Raw genomic sequence first — 21,312 nt, 5'->3', positions numbered from 1 at the left:
GAGTGATGTTTCTGGGCATGATGACAGACGTTTGGTAGGGGTTGAAAAACACCCACCTGAATCTGCTGATGCTCATGAGGTCAATGGGGTCTTCTAAAGAGTAAAGGGCACAGTTTTCTGTGAACTCTGGGATGTTTCAGTCCTTGTTTTGCCTTTTTGTCACTGTGACCTTGTGCAAGTCATTCTCATACCCCAAGGCCTCAGTCTCCTCATCTGTGGAGAGAGAGGGATGGGCTGGTCCTCTGAGGACCTGAAACAATGATAGTGTATTTATTTTTTCTTCGAGGGGACAACCTTCCCTAGCCTGAGCAGCCCTGTTCTTCTTCTTTCTTGCATCCAATTTTTCTTGAATCTTATCTGCATTCACAGGCTCAACTTCCTTACATCCCTTCCTCTTCTCAATTCCTTAAAATAAGACTTCTTCTTCCAAAAATATGACTCTCATCCAAGGCATTGATAATCTTTTTATTTATAACTACAGTGACCCTTCTCTATGCCTATCTTTCTCAAGCCTTTAGCAATGAAAACTTTGGACTACTTTGTCCTTCCTCCTACACTTCCTCATTGTCATCTTTATCATCCTCTTGCTGAGAAGAGAAAAGAGTTCATTACAACTCGATGCAAGTAATCAAAAGCACAGTATTCAATGACTTGTGTGTCTGTCAGCTTCCTGGATGCCTTCCTCGGGGTCTCCAAGGCAATTACATGAAGAATGGCCACAGCTAAAGGTGTAACCTTTCTGCAGCAATCATTTCATCCTTCTACTTTCACTGTTACCATTGGCATCCCCAACCTGAGACATGGATAGGAGCCTCACCTGCTCCCTCACCCTTCCAGGTTTACCTCCTGAACATCTCTCAAATCTGGCATTTTCACTTCATCTGTAGTAACCGTGTGTCATCATCTCTACCTGGAATGTTACATCTACCCCCATCCCCCAGTCCACTCTTCCTAAGGACAATGGAGCAGTCGGTCTGAAATCCACACTCATCTGCACACTTAAGTCCTTTAAGATCTCCAGTGTAATGTCCAAACTCTGTTCTATGGCTCAAACCACACAGACCAGGGCTCTTTCTATCCCATGAGCCCTCAAGTGATGGTTAAGAATAACAAGGCTCCCCGTGCAGTGGAAGAGCAATTTATTTGATGAGGAACATGGAGTATAACACATGCCTAGTGAGAAAGGAGGGGGAGCAGTTTCCTCAGAGAGAATGCTGCTCTGGTCTGCAAACAGCAGCCATGTCATTGTCCAGAACATGGGACAGCCTTTTGTGAGCCCTCATAGGCTGGGCGTGGAGTTGGTTGAAGAGCAGGAAACGGTTCTGTTGGGAGAAGACCCAGATCAGAATGGAGACTCAAGGTCACTGTCTTTTCTTGGTATTGGCCCATCATCAAACCCATCCTCCAGGGGGAGTCTCATCCTCCAAGGCAGTCTCAGCATCAGAGGGAGGGGAGGAGGCTAAGACCCTCAGGATAGGGGTCTTGTTTCAGCCACAAGGGTAGCCCAGGCCTGGGGTCAGCGTACTCCTTGTGCATATATTGTGCATATATGAATGAGTGTATGTCTGTGTATCCATGTGTAGTTTGGCAAGCTGCGAATGTGTGCACATGAGTGTGAGTGTGCTGGTTTGAGAGTGTGCCTCTATATGTCTGTCTGAGTGACCACATGTTTGTCTGGGCGGTGTGTCTGTGTGTACCCATGACCGTGTGTGTTTTTGGTTCGTTGCTATGATGCAGTGCTGCCTGTGTCTCTCCATCTCTGTCAGCATTTCTGTGGATGTCTCTGTGCATCTCTGTATGGGTCAATGTGGCTCTTTGTCTCTCTTTTTGGAAGTCACTCTCACAAACTCTCTTCTGCTCCCTACCAGGAGCCAGCTGCAAAATCCTGGGGTTTGGGGAGAAGCACTCACCAGCTCAGCAGAGGCCAGTTCCTTCCTGGAAGGCCTAGACTTTAATGGCAAATTCCAGTCTGTAGACCATCATGTCTGGAAAATGAAAAAAACAACCACCACCACAGACAAGAGTGATGATCTCAGTGTGAAGGAGTCCAGTGATAACTCACACGCTCCTGAGGCCTGAGGCCAGGAAACGGGAACTCTGGAGATCCGCCCAAGCCCACACAGGGTTTGGAGGGGGCCTTGCCTCCTCCAGCAACCAGCCCAGATGTTCCCCATGTCTGGGATGATGGGGGAGACAGGGTCTATACCTCAGCATTATCTGGATAAATCAAAGTATAAAGGAAACTCAAACTGGGGAGAGTTGAGGCTGGAGGGAGCTAGCATCCTATAGTGTGCAGGGACAGAGCTCCTCAGGGGAAAATGCTGCTCCTCCGGAGAGGGAGTGAGGGCTTACCGACTGAAAATGGTCTCCACTATGGGGGTGTCCGAGCAGCTGAGAACCTCTTTAAGCAGAGAGCACACCTGACCCAGGGGCAGAGAGAAGAGTTAGGCAAAGTGACACTTTAGGGGGACCCAGGGAGCAGCAGCATCCCCAGGAAAGATTCTCTGGGGACATTTTCTGTCATTACTCTTATTTGATTCTCAGCAATCCCACATCCACACTGGGCAGAAGGAGAAACTGAAGGCTTGTGTGTGAAGTGCCCAATCACAAAGAGCCACTGCTCACTCTGTGACGTGACATCTGTTTCTAAATAGGATGGGCTCCTCTAGGAGGGGTGAGATTCTGGTTACAGGAGGCACCCAAACATGAGCTGGAAGAGGGCTCATCTGTGCCTTAGAGGGCTGCACTGGGAGTTTCTTGGGGCAGGGACCAGTGCATTTCAGCTGCAGTGTGAACTAGCACAGGGCTTGGTCCAGAGCAGGCACCAACCAATGCATTTTGAAAGATGGAAAAAAGAAACATGCACAGATGGGTGAATGGAGAGATGGACTGATGGAAGGAATTTACTTATTAAGCTGAGGGACTCAGAAAAGCTCACCCTGGGGCCTCTCTCAGTCTGATAAGCTCTAAGAACCAAGGATCAGGAGTCCCCACTTCTACCCACTTACCTTGCTCTGCACCAGCCCAGGAAGGATCTTACTGAGGCTTTTGAAGAGCCTTTGAAAGGGGACAGGGACAAATCTGAAAGGGAAAAGCCATGGGGTGATGCAGAGGCCTGGGGTTGGTATGCTGAAGGCTTCAGAGGGACCACTGTGCCCAAGGCAGTGTCAGCACCAAGTAACTGAGAATGGGCCTTGTCCATCCACACCCGCATGCCAGCAAACACCAAGGGGCCTATCCAAAGGGAGTCACACCCTACACAGCAGTGCACACAGTAGGTGTGTGTAGAATAAACACATAGTTCCAGTACACAGTAGGTGTTCAATGAGACTTTGTAGAATCCATAAATGGAGGAACAGTGCATAGTATGTAGTTGTCATGAGGATTCAACAAGATGATACATGTGAAGCACAGTATACGTGTTCAGTAAGTGTGAGCCATGATGATGATGACTCCTGCATATTACGCAGGACTCAGTCTCTCTTGTGACAGTAACTGAAATCAGTAACCCAGTTATGCTCCAGAGCTATTTTACCCCTCACTGGGACAAAGCACATTCACACCGATTATCTTAGTGCATTCTGTCAACAACCCCGATGTGGTTCCATATTACAGTTATCTGAAGAAGCTGAGACTCAAGTTGGGAAGCAGTGTCCAAGTTCACACAGGAAGCCCTCCACCTCTCTCCATGCCCCTCTGGTAGGTGGAACTTGAACTCAGATTTCTTGTTGCCTAATCTAGCATAAAATTGGTCAGTCCAGCCTAACAAGGGTTAAGTGACTATTTACCGATCCATTTACCTTTTCATCTATCCCTCTACTCCCAACTATCCATCTTCCCTTCCTCCTATTCATCTTTTCGCCATTCCCCCCTCCCACTCATCCATTACACCATTGTTCCATCTTTCCAACCATCCACCCATCATCCCATCCTATTGTCTCTGGGCAGGAGAAGTCAATTCTCTGGCCTCACCTATTAAGCAGGGTGATTTTCAGGCTGTCAGCAGAGTGAGTGCAGCTGTCAAGGACCAGGGGGATATTCTTCTGTTCATCTTGTGCAGTTAAGAGTTCTGCAGTGATGTTTAGCTTCATACCCCCATTTAACAGACTTCCGACCAGGAGCCTGTGGACGAGACAGTCTGGTACTACATTCCAAGGCAGAGGAGGCTTTTTCTTCTTGCCAGGAATGCCAGCCTCATCTCACTCCATCTAGCCCACACCTGTACTCATCTCGTTTCCCAATAGGTGAAACCAAGTATCAAAGAGGTCAAGTGAGCTTCCCAAGTGACCCAAGGTCACTCAACATAGGAGCAAAAGAGCTGAATTTGGAGGTTCATGTCCCTTAGACTTCAACACTCCCTTTTTGGTTCCCCGTGGTCATCAGAGTCTCCTTTGGTGAGTCATCTTCCAGCCTCCCTTGGAGCCCACTCACACATTCACATTGAGGATCATGTCCAGAGGGATGGTGACATAGAAACGGCGGCCATCAGGACTCTGCACAGTGTCAAGGTCCAGCAGCCGGGGATGAGTGACCTTCACACTACCCAGGGAGAACCATAGGAGACAGAAACATTAGGTCCTCTATCCAAAAATGTAGAAACCACATTTAACCCAAATTTACCCATCCCAGAGGTGGAGTTACCCATGAGATGGAGTCTTGTAGCAAAAGCCAGATGGGTTTTGAGTCACACATCAGTCTTTCCCAACCTCTGCGCTGGGTCAGATCCTGACACACACATGGCCCTCTCCAGATCTCAAGTCTATGAGGAATTGCAGGATAGAGACTGTGTCTGGGTTATGTTGGCATCCTGTATGCCAGCTTAGAGACTTACAAAGAAAGGGGCTACTCCACATTGGTTGACTTTGTGGATTGATGAGCGGGTGGCTGGATGGACACGTGGGTGGATGGGTGGAAAAGTAAACGGCTAGATGGAAGGAACGATGGGTGAATGGATGGATGGATGGCTAAGTGGATGAGTGGATGATGTATGGCCAACTGGCGTAAGTCTTTCATAAAGATTTATGGTTAGGAATCACTCATCCCACTATGACCTTGAATGGCAGGTTAATCAGCAATGTTTATCGTGGATATTGAGGAGCAGGAAGTCAGGGAGAATGGAGAGAGGATGGAAGTAAGCCTTTTCTCTGGGCCAGCCACTGTGCCAGGTGATTTATATTCTCTCCAGTCCCCCCAATCTTTGTTCTCTGTGGATACCGTAATCTTCCTTTTAGAGATGGAGAAACCAATCACAGAGAGACTGATTGTTCTGCCCCAGGTCACCCAGGAAGTACATGGTGAATTTAGAAGTCGAACTCAAGGCTATCTGTTTGTCTTGAAGTTAGGAGCAAGCACTGGGTGGGAAAGAGTCTTGGAAATGGCTTTGATCCAGCCCTCTGAAGGACTCAGCCTTTTCCAGCTTCCTGGCATCAAGCTTTCCATTATTGCTCCTTGCTTGGAGAGCTCTCAGGTGTCTCATGGGAAACACTGTATTATGTTATTCCATGGACATCACATTGATGATGTAACTGAGGAGAGGAGCTTACACAGTGTTGCTTACTCCAAAGGCCGCCTGTGTTCTAAGGGATTCCATAGGTGAGGGGAACAAAATTATCATGTGTAGTGAAAAAAGCCTTGGGTCTGGACTTAAGTGAATTGGAGTTAGATCCCTGACTTTGCATCACACTCGTTGTGTGAGCACAAGTGCCTTTCTGTGCCTCAGTTTTTCCATCTGTAAACTAGGGATTATCAAATCGAACTTGGAGGGTTGTTGGGAGGATTACAGATGACGCTGGGAACTCAGGATATGCTTCTGGACTGGGGATGGTTATTGGTTCAAGAGGGCTGTTATTCCCTACCAGACTGTGAGAATGGTCTCAGACCGAGTCCTGAGCTCATCTTCAGACCACCCCCTCCCTCCTTCCAGGCCACTGCCTGCGGCTGTCTGATCTCCAATGGGGGTTCTCTCTTGGGGAACAAGGCCCTATTTTAGGGCTACTCACTCAATGATGTTCATGAAACGGATCACGGTAGCAATTTTCCCAAGCAGGCCCCCAAACACGGCTTTGGTAGTGACTCCTTCAGCCTTCAGGGTGTTCGAGAGTGGAAGCTTTTCGAGACTGCCCAACAGACCCTCAGATAACAAGCCATTGCTGAGAGCTGGAAATGGATATAGGGGTCCTCGCGGGTCAGATTTGACAATTCCAGATCCTTAGCCCCACTCCCTCGCTCATCCCTGCCCCCCTCCCTCCATTGGACAGCTGGACACACAGCTGAAACAGGTTTTCACAGAATCTCACTTACCAATGCTCAAGCTTCCAGCAAAATCTGTGTGACTTAGGGCCGGGGAGGGAGCCACAGTCAAGGGCTGGGTCTGGTTTGGGCTCAAGGGTAGAGTTTCCAGGAGGCTGTGGTCTGGCCCAGCAGCCCACAGAAGACGATGAGGCCCCCAATCTGAAACATCTTCTATCTTGGTATCTGAGGACAGAATGACTGGTCCAATGTGGCACAGATACCAGAGAGGAATTCATCCATCTGCCCTCACCCCAGCACACCAGGGAGAGAAGAGCAATAGCTAACACTGCACCCCATTTCCTCCGAGCCAGGCCTCAGGCTGAGCACTGCACACTCAGTCACCCATGTCATCCCAACCACACCCTAAGACGTGGGCACTCATCACTCGCATTGCACAGGTGAGGACATGGGGGCCTAGTGAGCTTAGGTAACCTCCCCCAAGGTCACAAGCACACAACGCAGACAGGATTTAAGGCCAGAACTTTTTGACCCAGAAGCCTCTGTTTAAACTAAGTGACCATCAGATTTACTCTCCAATTGGGCTTGCTCACAATGGTTTGAATCAGACAAAGCATTTGAAAAAACTAAACACACCAGTGGCTGAGGGACTGAACTGCTTTGCCATTATCCCCATTAAGTCCTTCGGTCTGGGTCCAGCCCTCAATGGTTTGTGGAAGTCCTTGCAAGTCACAGAATATCAGAGGCCACACTGTCATAGCCACCATCTCATCCAGATGAGTGCTGGGGAAACCCTGGGGCCATGCAAAGTCCTCATTGCACAAAGACAACCAGGGGATCAGAGAGGAGTAATGACTTTCCCCAGGTCTCACAGCAAGTTGATGGTAGAGTTGTGGTTGTAGGTAGGTTTCTGAACCCTCCCATCACCCACTTCACACACACACGCACACATACACACACACTCTTTTCTTTACCTTTCTCCTTTCTCTTCTCTCGCAAGCGAACCTGGACAAACATCTGGGGCAAACCCTGACATCTGGCTCCCTTTTACACCATCCTCACCCAGATACCATCAACCCTCTCAAGGGCCTATCTGGCAGCCGGCAAAGGTGCCCAAAGCTGGGACTGGTACCTACACTTTGGAGACACCTGGCTGCTTTGGGCAAAAGTCCATCAACTGGCTGATTTCACCAAAGCACCATCCTTGTTGTGGCTGGCTGGGATCGAAAGAGCTGGTTGTGGCTTGCCTGGGGAGGTAAATTTGGATCAGGGCCTCTGAATCACTTTTGGGAAACAGACCTTTTATGGATACAATGAAACCTAAGGAGCATATTCCCAGCAAAATACGTCAAAATGTACAAAATTGGGTGGATTTTAGGAGGTTTGTGGATCCTGGTGTGAATCCACAATGGCAACCTCAAGTTAAAACTCTTACTTATGGAATGGGCAGGTCTCACCTGGGCTTCTCAGAGGTCCTGGCGGCTGTCCTGGTCTCCTCTCCCCTCCCCTGTTCGCTTCCGCTGAGGAGGCAGCCTCTTTTATAGCGTGGGAATCAGGAAATGTGCGATCGGATGATGGGTTTCTAGATAATTCAGAATTCTGCAGTCTGGTGGTGTCCTTCAGGGCTCTCCAAAGTAAACCATTGTCAATCACATTTTAAGTAGATGCGACAGTTAAGCCATTTGATTGGCAAGATAAACAGAGAACAACTTGAGATTGGGACATTGTTCAAGACTTCATGGTTTCATGAGTGGGGCTCAGGCTGGGGACGTACGCTCCGAGGTGGCCTGGAAGATCAAATTTAGAACACTAGGAGAAGCAGGCAACTGGAGCCAGGAAGGGACCTCAGGCTCCTATCTAGGCCCTTTTCCATTCCTGGTCCTATTCTTTCTCTCCAAACTGTCCAAGTGCCAAAAAGAGAATCTGTCTCTTTTTTTCCTACATCTCGGAATTTGTGACTCCCTATTGCATGACAGTTCCATGCTGGGGGAGATACATCCTCACCAGAACTCTAGAGGGAAGGGGCTGCTACTCCTCCTCCACAGAGGCGGAAACTGACGCCCAGCAGGGACAAGTGCCCAAAGACACAGGGAGGATGTGACAGAGTCAGAGCTCAACTCACTGGATGATAATAACCATACAAACAGTGTCAACAGCTAACACTTGCTGAGCTCTTGCTGTATGCCAGGCCTGCAACTGACATACATCATCTGATGTACATCACCTCATGAATCCTTGTAACTTTGTGTGAGGTGGGAATGAGGACCCCATTGACAAGGGGAAACTGAGGCTCAGGGTGTGAGTTGATGCATCCACAGTTGCACAGTGGGCATGGGGCCGAGGCATCTACACTCCGGTCCTTTCTCTGAGTCACTGTGCTGAGGGACAAAGACGCCTTCTGAACACTCACTGACCATTGTGCTTTCCTGCATCCTTGAATTTCAAGCTTTCCTGAAATTTCACTTTTATATCCTGGAAAAGTCTTTCCAGCTTCCCAGGCCTGAGGGATGCTGTGCATCCTGGTCTCTATCTTTACCCTTTTTTCCTCCCTTCCCCAAATGAAATAACAGCATTTGTCCCCAGATCTTGGGCCTTTGGAGTCTCTTTTATAGATGAAAGTACTGAGGAATGGAGACATGAAGGTCTTAGAGTGGGGAGAGCATGTCTTGCTCTGCTGAATCTAACACCTTATTAGCAAAAGCAGAGAGAGAAGGAGGAAATGCACATTTATCAAGCACGCTCGGTGTGCCAGGAGCTGTGCATATTTGAACCTCGTCTTGTCAGCAGTGGTTGGTACTGTTTCCCTCAAACGTCAGATAAGGAGACCGAGGTTCAGAGAGGATGATTACCTCACAGGGACACACAGCAAGTGAGTGGTGGAGTCAGAATTTGCCCCTGTATCTGACACCCCTGTAATCAGTGGGGCCACGCTGCCCTCCCTCCCTCCAGGCCTTCACTGGAATCGCTCCCACTTCCTGAGAGAGTCTGGTCAATGACTCTGAGGCACCAGGACTGTGGCTTTGAACTTGATTATCCATCGAAGCACTTGATAGAGTCTTCCCACAGCAGGCATGTTGTCAGTCATCCTCAAAGGGGGCCCATTTTCTGTTATCTTGGTGCAACTCTCATGGGTGGGGTCAAGTTGCTACTGTCTTTTGGGGAAACAGAGGCAGATAAGTCAGGGGACTGATTAAGTCTGTGCGGCCAATTACTGGGCTCTTACAGCCTCTGGTTTGAAGCCAGGAGGCTGCTTCTGTTATTCTGGCAGAAAGGGGATGGATTTGGGCACAGATGGCCCTGCTTCAAATACTGTGACCCAGTCAAGTCACTCTAATCCTTGAGCTCCAGTTTCCGCATCTGTGAAAGGGGAGGGCGACATCTACCTCACAGGGCTGTGGGGGATAACGTCGGGGAAGCAGGCGGGAATCCTGTCCATAAACTCACGATCTAGACATTTTTCTTTCTAATGTATCTACAGTTTTGTTACCATGTCAAATGCCATTTTGCAGGGTGACAGAGACTTCCCCATTTCCCCCGGGGTTTTATTTCTGTTCTAGAGGCTTCATTTGTGCCGAGGCATCTGAAGGAGGCTGCCCTGTCCCTGTTCTGACTGGAAATAGAGAGACATCCACATGCCATCTGGTCCCCGATGGGGGAGACCCTGTGCTTCCCTCCTGTCCAGACGCCCCTTAGATTTAGCATTTACTTCTCACTCCCTTGTTAGACAACCCGAGTTTCTGCTGTTTCTTGATTTGTTGGGCAGGACCAGGGGGAGCCAGCCCAGCCCATCTGCCCGGTTACATCTAGACCCTCCAGTTACCCTTCTCTCCCTGGGGTCTCGTCATCTCTCTCAGCTTTGGAGGGGAACAGGGGCAGAGATGCTCTTTTTTCTTGAATCCATTGACTTAGGTTTTCTGCGTCCCTCCTCCCACGCCAGGTTTTGCCTGGGGAGCCGCAAGGGCATGAGACACTTTCCAGAACCCACCAGAACTATGTTCTCTTCGTTTCTCTTGGATCCTCACACTCCACCAACCCAACACGGGGAGTTGTCTAGTCTTGGGGACAGGAAACCTTGCTCCAATTCACTGTAAGTGTGCTATTCTTGGTGTTGCCTATGCTCTGAGATTTGAAATTGAAAAACTCAGACTTAGAAAAATTTAAAACAAATTAACCTACGTAAAACTAGCTTTTTCTCTTGGTGCACATTTCTGTGAATATTAACTCTTGTGTGGGTTTATGTAGCTGCCATAATGATGAGGATATAGAACAGCTCCATCACCCCCAAAACCCCCTCTTCCCGCTCTTTTATAGTCACACCCTCCCCCACCCACTGATCTGCTCTCTGTCACTACCGTTTGTCAAAGACCCGGGCTGTGGAAACTCAAAAGCTTTCTCTCTGCTTCTGCCAAAGTTGCCCTTCCTTGAAGCCATGGGGCTGCATGTTCCACTGCCCCAAGCAGGGCAGGAGTCGTGGGGCGTGAGGAAACGTGGAAGGACATGCCGCTCACATTTGGAGACAGTGTTTTCCACGTTGGTGACGCCAATGCCTTCCCTATGTGTTCCTCACAAACTGCAGGGGGTGCCCTTTGCTTCCCACATATCAGTGTGGCTGTGGTTGACAGCCTTTACTGGTATCATTTTTGTGAATCAAGGGATCCATTTTTAAAGGGCAGAGCTAATTTTATTTTTCAAGCGGCTCTGACTTACGCAAGGTCTGTTCTCTAGAACTTGGGAGTGAGATCCTGGTTCTGTTTCCTGGGAGCAAGGTCAGGTAAGGGGCTGAGTTTGAGGGGGGTCTTCAAATGGCTTTAGAAACCCCAGTGGTTTTGTTGAGGGGCAGAGGGAAAAAGGATTCACAGAGAGCCTGGTGCTCCAATTTTGGTGAGAAAATAAATTTTCTTAAGCAGAGTTTGCTTAAGTCAAGTTCGACTTGCCTTGGAGATTAATCTTCCTACCTATATTTACAGCTAATAATTATAATAGCTTTCTATGAGACACTAGCACTTTATCCCATCTCTAAGAACCCTGTGGGTGCACTGAGGCTCAGGGAGGACAGTGACCTGACCCAGGTCACCTCAGAGGGAAGAGGTGATGTCAGACTGTCCTTAGGGTTGTCTGGCTTTGGTGTTCTTAACTTCAGGAGCAAGTTTGCATCTCAGAGTCTTCAGTTCAGAATGTGCCTGCTCGTGTTCTCTGGAGCCTCCCCACCCAAGAAATCAGGCAGCTGGGGTCCCAAGTCCAGCTCAGCTGATAACTCTGGGCACAAGTCTTCTGCTCTTCGAGCCTCTGTTTCCTCATCTATCGTGTGGAGCTGAGATGGGGGTTTTCGCAGATGAGGGGATTGTGGCTCATAATGTCCGGCCAGTGGAATGTGAAGGAAGCAATGCACGCCACTTTCTGCCTGGCCCTTACTGACTTCATGCCCATATGCTAGTCCTCATTGCCCTGTGTTGGTGACCATGGGGATCTGCATTCCAGATGGAGCAGCTCCAAAATGGAACATGGAGCGACTGTGTGAGTGAGGAATCACACTTTATTGCTTTGGGCCACTGAGGTTTCAGGATTCGCTGCTGGCGCAGCATGGCCTTGCTCTGTTCTAACTATTACCGCGAAAGTTTAGATTCCAATTTTTTTAAAGTGAGAAAACTTGGAGATGTCACTATTGAGTAAAAGAAGGAAATGGAGAGTTGGGAATAGACAAGAGAATGAAACAGATGGCAGAGAAACTGCTGAGGTTTTATGATGAAGACCTGAGAGAGAACAAGGAGTCTGAGAGACAGTAGACCCAGGACATTGCGAGTAAGGTGGTGGTGGGGGTGGCAAGAGAGAGAAATCAAGTCAAGGTGTTGAAGTTTAAAATTAATGACTAGAAATGTGAAGCCTGTTCAAAGGACAAGATCCCAAGTACAGTTGCCACCCCTCATGGCTGACGTTGGAGGCAGGTGTGGCTCTGAATGACTGTGCACTAGGAGTGACCTGCCTTCCTCCCATCCTCCTGAGAACACTTCTGCTGGTTCAGACTCTGGGCTTGGTGGGGGCGGGGGCGGCGGGGGACGGGGCGGGAGGGGGGGCTGTGCCCGCCCCCTAGTGGTCCAGAGCGTTCATGGCCATGGTGAGCCCTGCAGTCCTCCCTTCCCCTAGTGGATCAACTCCAGCTCATGGAGAGCACGCCTTCGGAGAACCATGTTAATCCTGCTACAGTGAGAAACATTTTTTAACTAGGTACGTTTTCTTCTTCTGAAAAGACAAACCACAGTTTTAACCACGTTTTCAAAATCTCCCCCAAAAGGTAAAGGAGCTTTTCTAAGGAAAGTTATCTAAAATAGTAAAGGAGGTTTCTAAGGATAAGGTTTGGGGTGTGCGGCTGCCCCATTCCAGAGGAAGCTGCATCTCCCCACTCTGGGGAGGGCAGGAGAGCCTACTGGGACAGCAGCTAGGCCTCCTCCCCGCTGGGACTCTGTGGGCCTGCCACTGGGTTTCTCTGGGTCCCCGTCCCCTCATGTATGACAGGAGGACTGAAGGAGATTGTGCACAGAGCAGACTTAGTTCTGTGCATTAGCCCCCCAAATAAATGTCAGCCTCAGCATCCTCACAGATGGCTGCTTATGGAGGAGCATCCTCCATTCCTCTAGCGCCCTCTCTGGGAGCACCAGCCAGGGGAGTGTGGGGATGGACACCCAGGTACCTTGTAGCCTTTCCCTTAGATGTCAGCTGTAACCACCTCCCCAGGGAGGTCTTTTCTCTGACTACCCCTCCCCATTGGCCAGGGCTCCCTTCTCTGTATCCTTGCCTGGCACCGCCACCTCCGCTGTGTGGCCAGGGTTACACTGCAGAATCCTATGTTCATGGTGGGAATAGTTGAAGACTGTCAGTCTCCCATAGGTATATGAGCTCCCTGAAGACAAGAAACCCGCCCGGCTGTTCAGTGTGGGTCCCCAGAGCCCATTGTGCTTGGCACTGAGAACTCTACACCTTCAGCTGTTTTGTTTGTTTGTTTAATGAATGACAGAAAAGCCCATCATCTGATCAGACATCTACTGTTCCCTCCAGGCTCCAGACCATCACGGCCTTGGCTGCCATTCAGCTCCCGGTGTGATTCCTGCCTGCTGGAGTTACCAAAACAGTCAAGCACATTTGCAAACATGCGCAAGAGAGGTGGCTCCTTGACACACTGTGCACTTTCCCAGGCACCCTCTCTGGGTCCATTGTACTTGGAGTCATTCACTCCACCAGCCTCCCTGGTTTACAAGTGAGAAAGCTGAGGCTCAGAGAGGTGAGCATGAGCATGAGGATGAGAGCACTTGTAGCTACATGGCTTCTGGGCATCATTCCCTCTAATCCTCAAGACAGCTCTGATAGACACACCCTTCATTTGTGAAGGAGGAAATGGAGGTGCAGGAAGGTGAAGGGGTTTGCCCAGGACCACACAGCTGGCAAAGAGATGAGCCCAGTTTTTCACCCCAGTGCCGCCATGGGCTCCCTGGCATGAGGCACAGACTCCCAAGGTAGGGGAGAAAGGGCCTTGGCAGTCAGTGCTGCAGGAGCTAGGGAGGGGAAAGAGGCCAAGGGGCTGGGGGAAATCAGGAAAGGCTGCCTGGAGCAGATGTGGACTGGGCCTTGGGATGGACAGGGTGTGACAGTGTCCAGATGGCTAGGCGTATGATCACCCTCCTTTTACAGAACTGGAAACTGAGTCTGCCAAGAGAGAGCGCCAGGATTTGCACCCTGGTTTGTCTGACTCCAAAGCATGTGCTCTCAACCACCATGCGATGATGTTTCAAGCTGGCTCCAAATCGGGGGCCCACCCCTGAGCAGTGCCAGCCTTCCCCCTTGTCATGCACCAGGCTAAGAATGTCTACACCCTTCACATCGTCATTTCTCAGACTCGATGGCCCTGAAAACCACAACCTGTGGTGGAGCAGGACTGACAACACCCCACACCCCCATGTTCAGACCAACAAAGAGCCAAGGACAACAGGTTTGCTTCTCCCAATGATGCCACTCTTCTCCAGGTTTCTTGACAAAAAGTAACAGAATCCCAACTGGTTACGCAAGTCCAGGAAGACTAGAAAAGTACATTTCAAAGTAACTGATATTCTACAAACAGCCCCAAGGGGACGTGAACCCCGAGAGGGTCACCTTGAACTAATGCTTTCAGTAGAATCTCTTAGGAAACCAGAGTGAAATGTCCACAACAACAATTTCTGTGAAATTTGAGACGGACCCTGCATGTTTCCCATGGCCGGGGAGAGAGCACAGGGAGTGGCAGTTGTGTTTGTCTCAAAGCTCACAGCAACTGATCTGTGGGGCACCCTTCCTGACCCCAGGCCTGTGTGGATGCAGGGGAGTGGAGGAGGGATGGAGTGGTAGGAGGTGAGGTCAGAGAGGACACCAGGGGACCCTACAACCCCAGGGAGCCATCACACAGAGTCTGGCTTTTGCTCTGTGTGTGATGGGAAACTTTGGAGGGTTTTGAGCAGAGGAGCGTATGGCCTAACTTTTTTCTTAAAATGATTGTTCAGGCTGCTGTGTGCAAAAGAGATTGTAGGTAGGCAAGGGAAGAAGCTGGGCAGGACCAACCTCCAGGGAAGAACCAGGTAAGACACCCTTCCCATAATTCATGCCAAGATGGTGGCTGAGGAGGATTTGTTAGGTGTGGTCAGAGTCTGGAAGCGTTGATAGGATTTCCTGACAGACAGTTGTTGCCAGAGTTGAGGAAATGTACCAGTCACCAGATATTGTGATTTCTCCCAAGATTTCCACTGATTCCTTTAGGGAGCACTGCTCCCACCCCAGACTGAGATAACCCACTCCTTGAGTTGCAGATAAACAAATATGGTCCCTGCCCTCAAGGGGCTCACAGTCTCATGAATGGAAGACAACAAGAAGCGCATCGTTAGATATCACTTAGAAAGAGTTCTAACACAAATGCTCCTGGCACTGGTCCTTGGTCGGCCTAGATGGATGAGAGTCCCCTTCAGTGTGGAGCTGGAATTTGGAGTGGTAGACACGCTGGTGACTGACACTGCCTCTTCTCCTTACAGAACAGGCTGCTGCTCAGGAGCTCAACCAACTGTGAATCCAGCCAACCTTCCACACACCAGACTTAGTGTCCTCCACCTTCCCATTTATGTTGGAAGGAGTTTCCACACCTTGGGACCTTACACCACCCTCAGAGTGGGGTTTCCACTGTACCAAAAACCTTTACCACTTTCCCTCTGGATGTTCTGTCCTCTCCCATAATAAATTCTGGCTCTAAAGCTACAGAGGTCCCCCAGCCTGAGCCTTGAGCTTTACATTCCAGAAGTCAGATTTGTTGAATGTCCATCTTGAGACTAAATATACCTGGGTTTGCTCATCAGCCCAGAAATATCCGAGAACACACTCTTTCTTTTCCTGTAATTTGCAGCCAGAAGCCCATCTATGGGTTTGCTCATCAATGCAGGGAAGGTCCTCTTGAGATTTCCCATTCCCTCATTCAGTCCACCTACACCTATTGAACACCTCCTACATGCCAAGCACTTTGCTGGGTTCCAAGCGAGCATAGAGAAAGGATGATGGAGTGGAAAAGCATAAATGTTGGAACTGAACAGATATGATTTAAAATTAAATCCAGCCAAAAGAGCAGTTCCATGAGGGTATGGACCATGTGCATCTAGGAGACAAATGAGCTCCTGCCCCACTGCAAGGCTGGCACAGTGTGCGAGCTCAGCAAATACCTGAGCTTAAATGATGGATGAATCCTGGCCGTATGACTCACCAGCTCTGTTAGGGATAAGGCACTTTACCTTTTGTTCTTCCTCATCTACAAAGCAGGAACAGAAATCTCACAGGATGTAGAGCAACAGGAGCCCGTACATTGTGGGTGGGAGATAAGTCGTACGACCACTTTATAAGACCAGATGGCAGCATCCACTAAAGCCCAATGTATGGCTGCTCCCCACCACGTGTGCACTCAACAGAAATATGTGCATGCAGGCACTGCAAGACATGTACAAGATTTCTGCCAGCAGCAGTGGTTGTCAGAGTCCCAGAGTGAAAACTCCCCAAATGCCCATCAAAAGAATGGCTAAATAGCCTGGCTAAATATCTTGTGGGATAGTCACCCAGTGAAATCCTCTCCAGTGGTGAAAATGACCTTCAACTACACACAACCACATGACTGATCTCATGCACATAGTGAAGCCCCACAAAGGAGCACGTGTTGCATCTCCCATTTGTAGGAAGCTTGACAACAGTGAAACTAACGCACGTCATCAGAGGTCAAGATAGCGTTTACCCCTAGGAGAGGGTTAGTGCCTGGGAGGGGTGTGAGGGTCTTCTGGAGAACGGGTCGTGTTCTGTTTCTTGACCTGGGTGCTGGTTATGGGGAGGATGTTCAGCTTATGAAAATTCGTTGAGCTATTCAGTTATGTGCATTGTGCTTATGTATGCTATAGTTTAACAAATTTATTTTTCCTTTGGTGTGGAATATTCGCCCTGAGCTAATATCTGTTACCCATCTTCCCCTTTTCTTGCTTGATGAAGATTGTCCCTGAGCTAACATCTGTGCTGATCTTCATCTGTTTTGTATGTCAGTCACCACCACAGCATGGCTTGAGGAGTGGAGTAGGCTTCATGCCCAGGATCTGAAGCCACAAACCTGGGCCACTGATACAGAGCACACCAGATTTAACCAATATGCCCCTGGGCTGGCCCCTATCAAAAATGTTTAAAATAAAAATTATTTACCTTGCAACATGTTTGTAGGAGTATGTGGAAAATTTTGCAAAATGTTTATCATGTGCAAGGTCCATGGGAAATGTTTACTAGAGTCATTTGATTCATTGTTAATTATTGGGATTAATGACTCTTAGATCTTAATTATTTATTCCTGCCCTCTTCCACCGAAGGAGAGGGAAAGCATACTGAGAAATCAAGGGGAGATAACATGGACATATTAATAATAGGAGCACACTCATGTTAAGACTTGGCATGTGCCAAGCTGGGTGCTCAGAGCTTCCATTCAGCATCTCAGAAAATCCTCACAGCAATCCCATGAAGTACAAGACTACTATCCAATTTTATGCAGGAGGATACTGGGGCTCAGAGAGAGAAAGCCACTTGCCCAAGGTCACATAGGCAGGAAAGACCAAGTTGACTGCACTCAGGCAGCCAGACTCTAGAGCCCACACTCCTGAACACTGTGAATGCCCCCTGCAGCCTTCCTTCCCTTCCTTCTGACACCCTCCCCACACGCTGAAGGGAAACGATGAAATATGTGCTCAGTTGAATTGACCAGCTCAGGGAAGGAAGGATCAACAGCTCGGAGATGAAAATATGGCAAGAGAGCCCCATGTCTCCATCTTTCAATTCAGACTCCCTAATCTGAAATGCTTTCCTGAGGATTTGCAGCCCCAAACCCCCATGTTCACCAAAATGACTCCCATTGACAGCCTTGAGTTTGTGGGGTTTGTCCTGCTCATGATTCAAAGAGCAAACATGGGAGGGTGGGCCCCATCCTCCAGCGAGCTTGCCTGGTCCCTCAGTGGAGGCTGCTTTTGTCTGTTCTCCTGACTCCTGCGGAGAAGGGTGGGAGCCTCCTTCCTCAAGGGGCCTCCTTGGGCTTCTCCTGATCTTTTTTCTTTCACTTTAATGTTCACAGAGCCCTGGATTCAGTGTGCTTTCTCCTGAAAGAGCTTGTTGCACAATGGACCTCTATTATGTTACTGGGGTGAGGAGTAATTTAAGCAGAAATTCAGCCCTAGGTACTAAGAAGCTCACTCCCTGCTTCCCTGTCTGTGCCTGTAATGGCTGTGGCCTTCCACTGGAGAGCTCTGACTCTGTGTGGGGATTCGGCAGTGAGCTGCATGTACCCTCATTAACCCTCTGCCAGCCCTGGGACTTGGGTGCTGTCAGCTCCACGTGATAGATGAGGAAATAGACGCTAGAAGAGGGGAAGACTCAGACCCAGAGTCATCAGCTGAGCCAGGCTTGGAACCGCAACTGTCTGATTTCTCAGGTAGGTAGGCTCCACCTGAGAACGTGAGCAGGCACTTTCTAAAATGAAGACTCTGTAACACAAATTTGCTCCTGAAGTTAAGAGCATCAAAGCTGGACAGCCCCAACATCATTTTGATATCACCTCTTCCCTCTGAGGTGACCTTGGGCAGGTCACTGTCTTCCCCGAGCCTCAGTGCACCCACGGGGTTCTTAGAGATGGGATAAAGTGCTAGTATCTCATAGAAAGCTATTATAATTACTAGCTGTAAATGTAGGTAGGAAGCTTAATCTCCAAGGCAAGTGGAACTTGACTTAAGCAAACTCTGCTTAAGAAAATTTATTTTCTCATAAAAATTGGAGCGCCTAGCTCTCCATGAAACCTTTTTGCCCTCTGCCCCTCAACAAAACCACTGGGGTTTCTAAAGCCATCTGAAGGCCCCCCTCAAACTCAGCCCCTACCTGACCTTGCTCCCAGGAAACAGAACCATCATCTCACTCCCACATTCTAGAGAACAGACCTTGCGCAGGTCAGAACTGCTTGAAAAATAAAATTAGCTCTGCCCTTCAAAAACGGATCTCTTAATTCACAAAAACGATACCAGTAAAGGCTCTTAACCACAGTTACACTGTGATATGTGGGAAGCAAAGGGCACCCCCTGCAGTTTCTGAGGAACACATAGGGAAGCCATTGACGTCACCAATGCGGAAAACACTGTCTCCAAATGTCAGAGGCATGGCCTTCCACGTTTCCTCACGCCCCACGACTCCTGCCCTGCTCGGGGCAGTGGAACATACAGCCCTGTGGATTCAAGGAAGGGCAACTTCGTCAGAGGCAGAGAGAAAGCTCTTGAGTTTCCACAGCCTGGGTGTTTCACAAAACGGTAGTGACAAAGAACAGATCAGTGAGTAGGGGGAGGGTGTGACTATAAAAGGGCAGCATGAGGGAGTATTGGGGGTGACGTAACTGCTCTGTATCCTGATTATTATGGTGGCTACATAAAACCACACATGAGTTAACATTCATAGAAATATACATCAAAAGAAAAAAGCTAATCTGACTGTATGTTCATCTTTTTAAAAGAGTTTTTTAAGTCTCGGTTTTTCGATTTCAAATCTCAGAGCATAGGCAACACCAAGAATAGCACACAAATAGTGAATTGAAGCAAGGTTTCCTGTCCCCAAGACTAGAAAACTCCCCATGTTGGGTTGGTGGAGTGTGAGGATCCAAGAGAAATTAAGAGAACATAGTTCTGGTGGGTTCTGGAAAGCGTCTCATGCCCTTGCGACTCCCCAGGCAAAACTTGGCGTGGGAGGAGGGACGCAGAAAACCGAAGTCGGTGGATTCAAGAACAGGGGGTGTCTCTGCCCATGTTCCCTTAAAGAGCCGAGAGAGATGACGAGACCTTGGGGAGAGAAGATTAACTGGACGGTCCAGAGGGGTCCAGGCAGATGGGCTGGGCTGGCTCCCCCTGGTCCTGCCCAATGAAACAAGAAACAGCAGAAACTTGGGGTGTCTAACAAGAGAATGAGAAGTAAATGCCTTAATAGTTTAGTGAGGGTCCTGGAAGAAACAAGATTTAAAGATTGGGACTACCAAGACTGATCTAGTAACCCAATGTATCCAAAATATTATGTCAACATGGAATAAGCATAAAATTATTCATGAAATAATTTACACTCTAGTTTTTGTACCAAGTCTTTGATATCTAGTGTGTGTTTTATACTTACAGGACACTTCAACTTGGATTTACTGCATTTCCAGTGCTCAATATCCACGTGACCAGTGGCTGCCATATTGGACAGTGCAGCTCTAACTAAACTAATTTGCTGCCAGTTGTAAAACTTTGAACAGCCTTGAAGATCTCATTTTATCCCCACAAATATATGTAGGCTACCATCTATCACACAATTCCCAAACTGGCCCCTATATCATACTCAGTCAATAGACATGGTTCTGCCTAGAAAGTGTTTTAGAAACGTGAATGTGTTGCCAAAATTAAAATTAAGAAATACGTCTTTTGATCAACCAGGGCATCTAGTAACATTTTGCATCCTTGTTTCGTGAAGTAGGCCAAAGTGAGGAGGAGACTCCATTTTAATTGATGAGAGTCCAGGAAACAGCGAGAAATTGTTATCCGGGGATAGGCAGGGCATGGGTGTCTGGACTGGAATTTGGTTCAGCACCATGGACAGTAGACAGCAGTCCCCGTGTAAAGGAGGTGGGGGAGGGGGAAAGGCTCTCAGGTTTGAACTCACAGACTCCTTAGAAAGGGTGCAAAGTTGACTACTGTCTTGATTATCTCACTCAGAATCAGTCTTGCTTACTGATCCCCTCTCTGGAATGTCCTGCACACTACACGCCACCACTTATGTAGATGTTCATGCTGATTATTGGGCTGCTGTCTGGAATTTCATTACCCACCCTGGACCCAAAGATCGTCTAATTTTCTGGCAATGGAGGCTGTTTCCCTGTAAACCTTCCCCAGAATCTGTGTGCTGATTCTTCACATAATAAATCTTTGCAGCCCTGAAATGTGGACTGTCCTGCTTCCATAGGGGCGTGTGAGCAGGGAAAACAATAGCTAGAGATGGTGGTGGGTCTGGTCATGATGACAAAATCTTGGAAAGTGGACAAGGATGCCTGGGGTAGTTTAGCATTTATCTCAGAAATATCTGAACACTCTGGCCTAGAGTTTCTGAAAAACTAAGGAACAAGTCTGCCTGTCTTGTCTGAGATGTTTTCTGAACTGATTCTGTCACCTTGGGTAACGCCTTGCTCTTGCCCACAGTCTCCTCACTGTGAAGAGAGAGTGTTGGACTCATCCTCTAAGTGCTCTCAGGAAAGAACAGTCTATAACATTGTGATTTATGAGAGAAAGCTTGTCTTGGCCCTGGGAACCTCATTTTTCTTCCCTGCATCACCCAACTTCTCAAAAAACGTATTGCTCTTCACTGCATCTATTTTCTCACCTTCACCCACTGTTCAATTTTGGGTAATCTGGCTTCTTCCCTCAACTCCTCTGTGTAACTTGCCCTACGTCATCTATGACCTCCTTTCTGATCAACAACAGTGAAGCCTTA

At 48.6% G+C, this 21,312-nt stretch overlaps 1 protein-coding gene across 1 annotated transcript; it reads right to left on the bottom strand.

Moving 5' to 3' along the window:
* Positions 1-1,124: 1,124 nt before the first annotated feature.
* On the bottom strand, positions 1,125-7,464 carry LOC139081272 (BPI fold-containing family A member 1-like). Its single transcript, XM_070606753.1, has 9 exons — positions 7,224-7,464; positions 6,301-6,474; positions 6,000-6,156; positions 4,432-4,539; positions 3,973-4,122; positions 3,009-3,081; positions 2,353-2,420; positions 1,911-1,985; positions 1,125-1,322 (listed from the first exon to the last, which is right to left on the bottom strand). Exons 1-8 carry the CDS (start codon positions 7,264-7,266, stop codon positions 1,952-1,954), a joined length of 807 nt encoding a protein of 268 aa, XP_070462854.1. The 5' UTR covers positions 7,267-7,464; the 3' UTR covers positions 1,125-1,322; positions 1,911-1,951.
* Positions 7,465-21,312: the final 13,848 nt, after the last annotated feature.

The sequence above is a fragment of the Equus przewalskii genome, unplaced genomic scaffold (genome assembly GCF_037783145.1).
Source record: "Equus przewalskii isolate Varuska unplaced genomic scaffold, EquPr2 contig_12237, whole genome shotgun sequence".
In the NCBI taxonomy this organism is placed as follows: domain Eukaryota; kingdom Metazoa; phylum Chordata; class Mammalia; order Perissodactyla; family Equidae; genus Equus; species Equus przewalskii.
Note: the sequence above shows the minus strand (reverse complement) of the source record. Positions and strands in the feature narration are given on the sequence as shown.

Excerpts from the sequence above, each read along its gene's own strand:
- LOC139081272 (XM_070606753.1), bottom strand. The coding sequence starts at position 7,266 with ATGTTTGTCCAGGTTCGCTTGCGAGAGAAGAGAAAGGAGAAAG. Across the intron at positions 4,540-5,999 it reads CGTTTCATGAACATCATTGA|TGTGAAGGTCACTCATCCCC; the intron begins GTGAGTAGCCCT and ends CTCCCTGGGTAG. Across the intron at positions 2,421-3,008 it reads CTGGGCTGGTGCAGAGCAAG|GTGTGCTCTCTGCTTAAAGA; the intron begins GTAAGTGGGTAG and ends CCCCTGGGTCAG.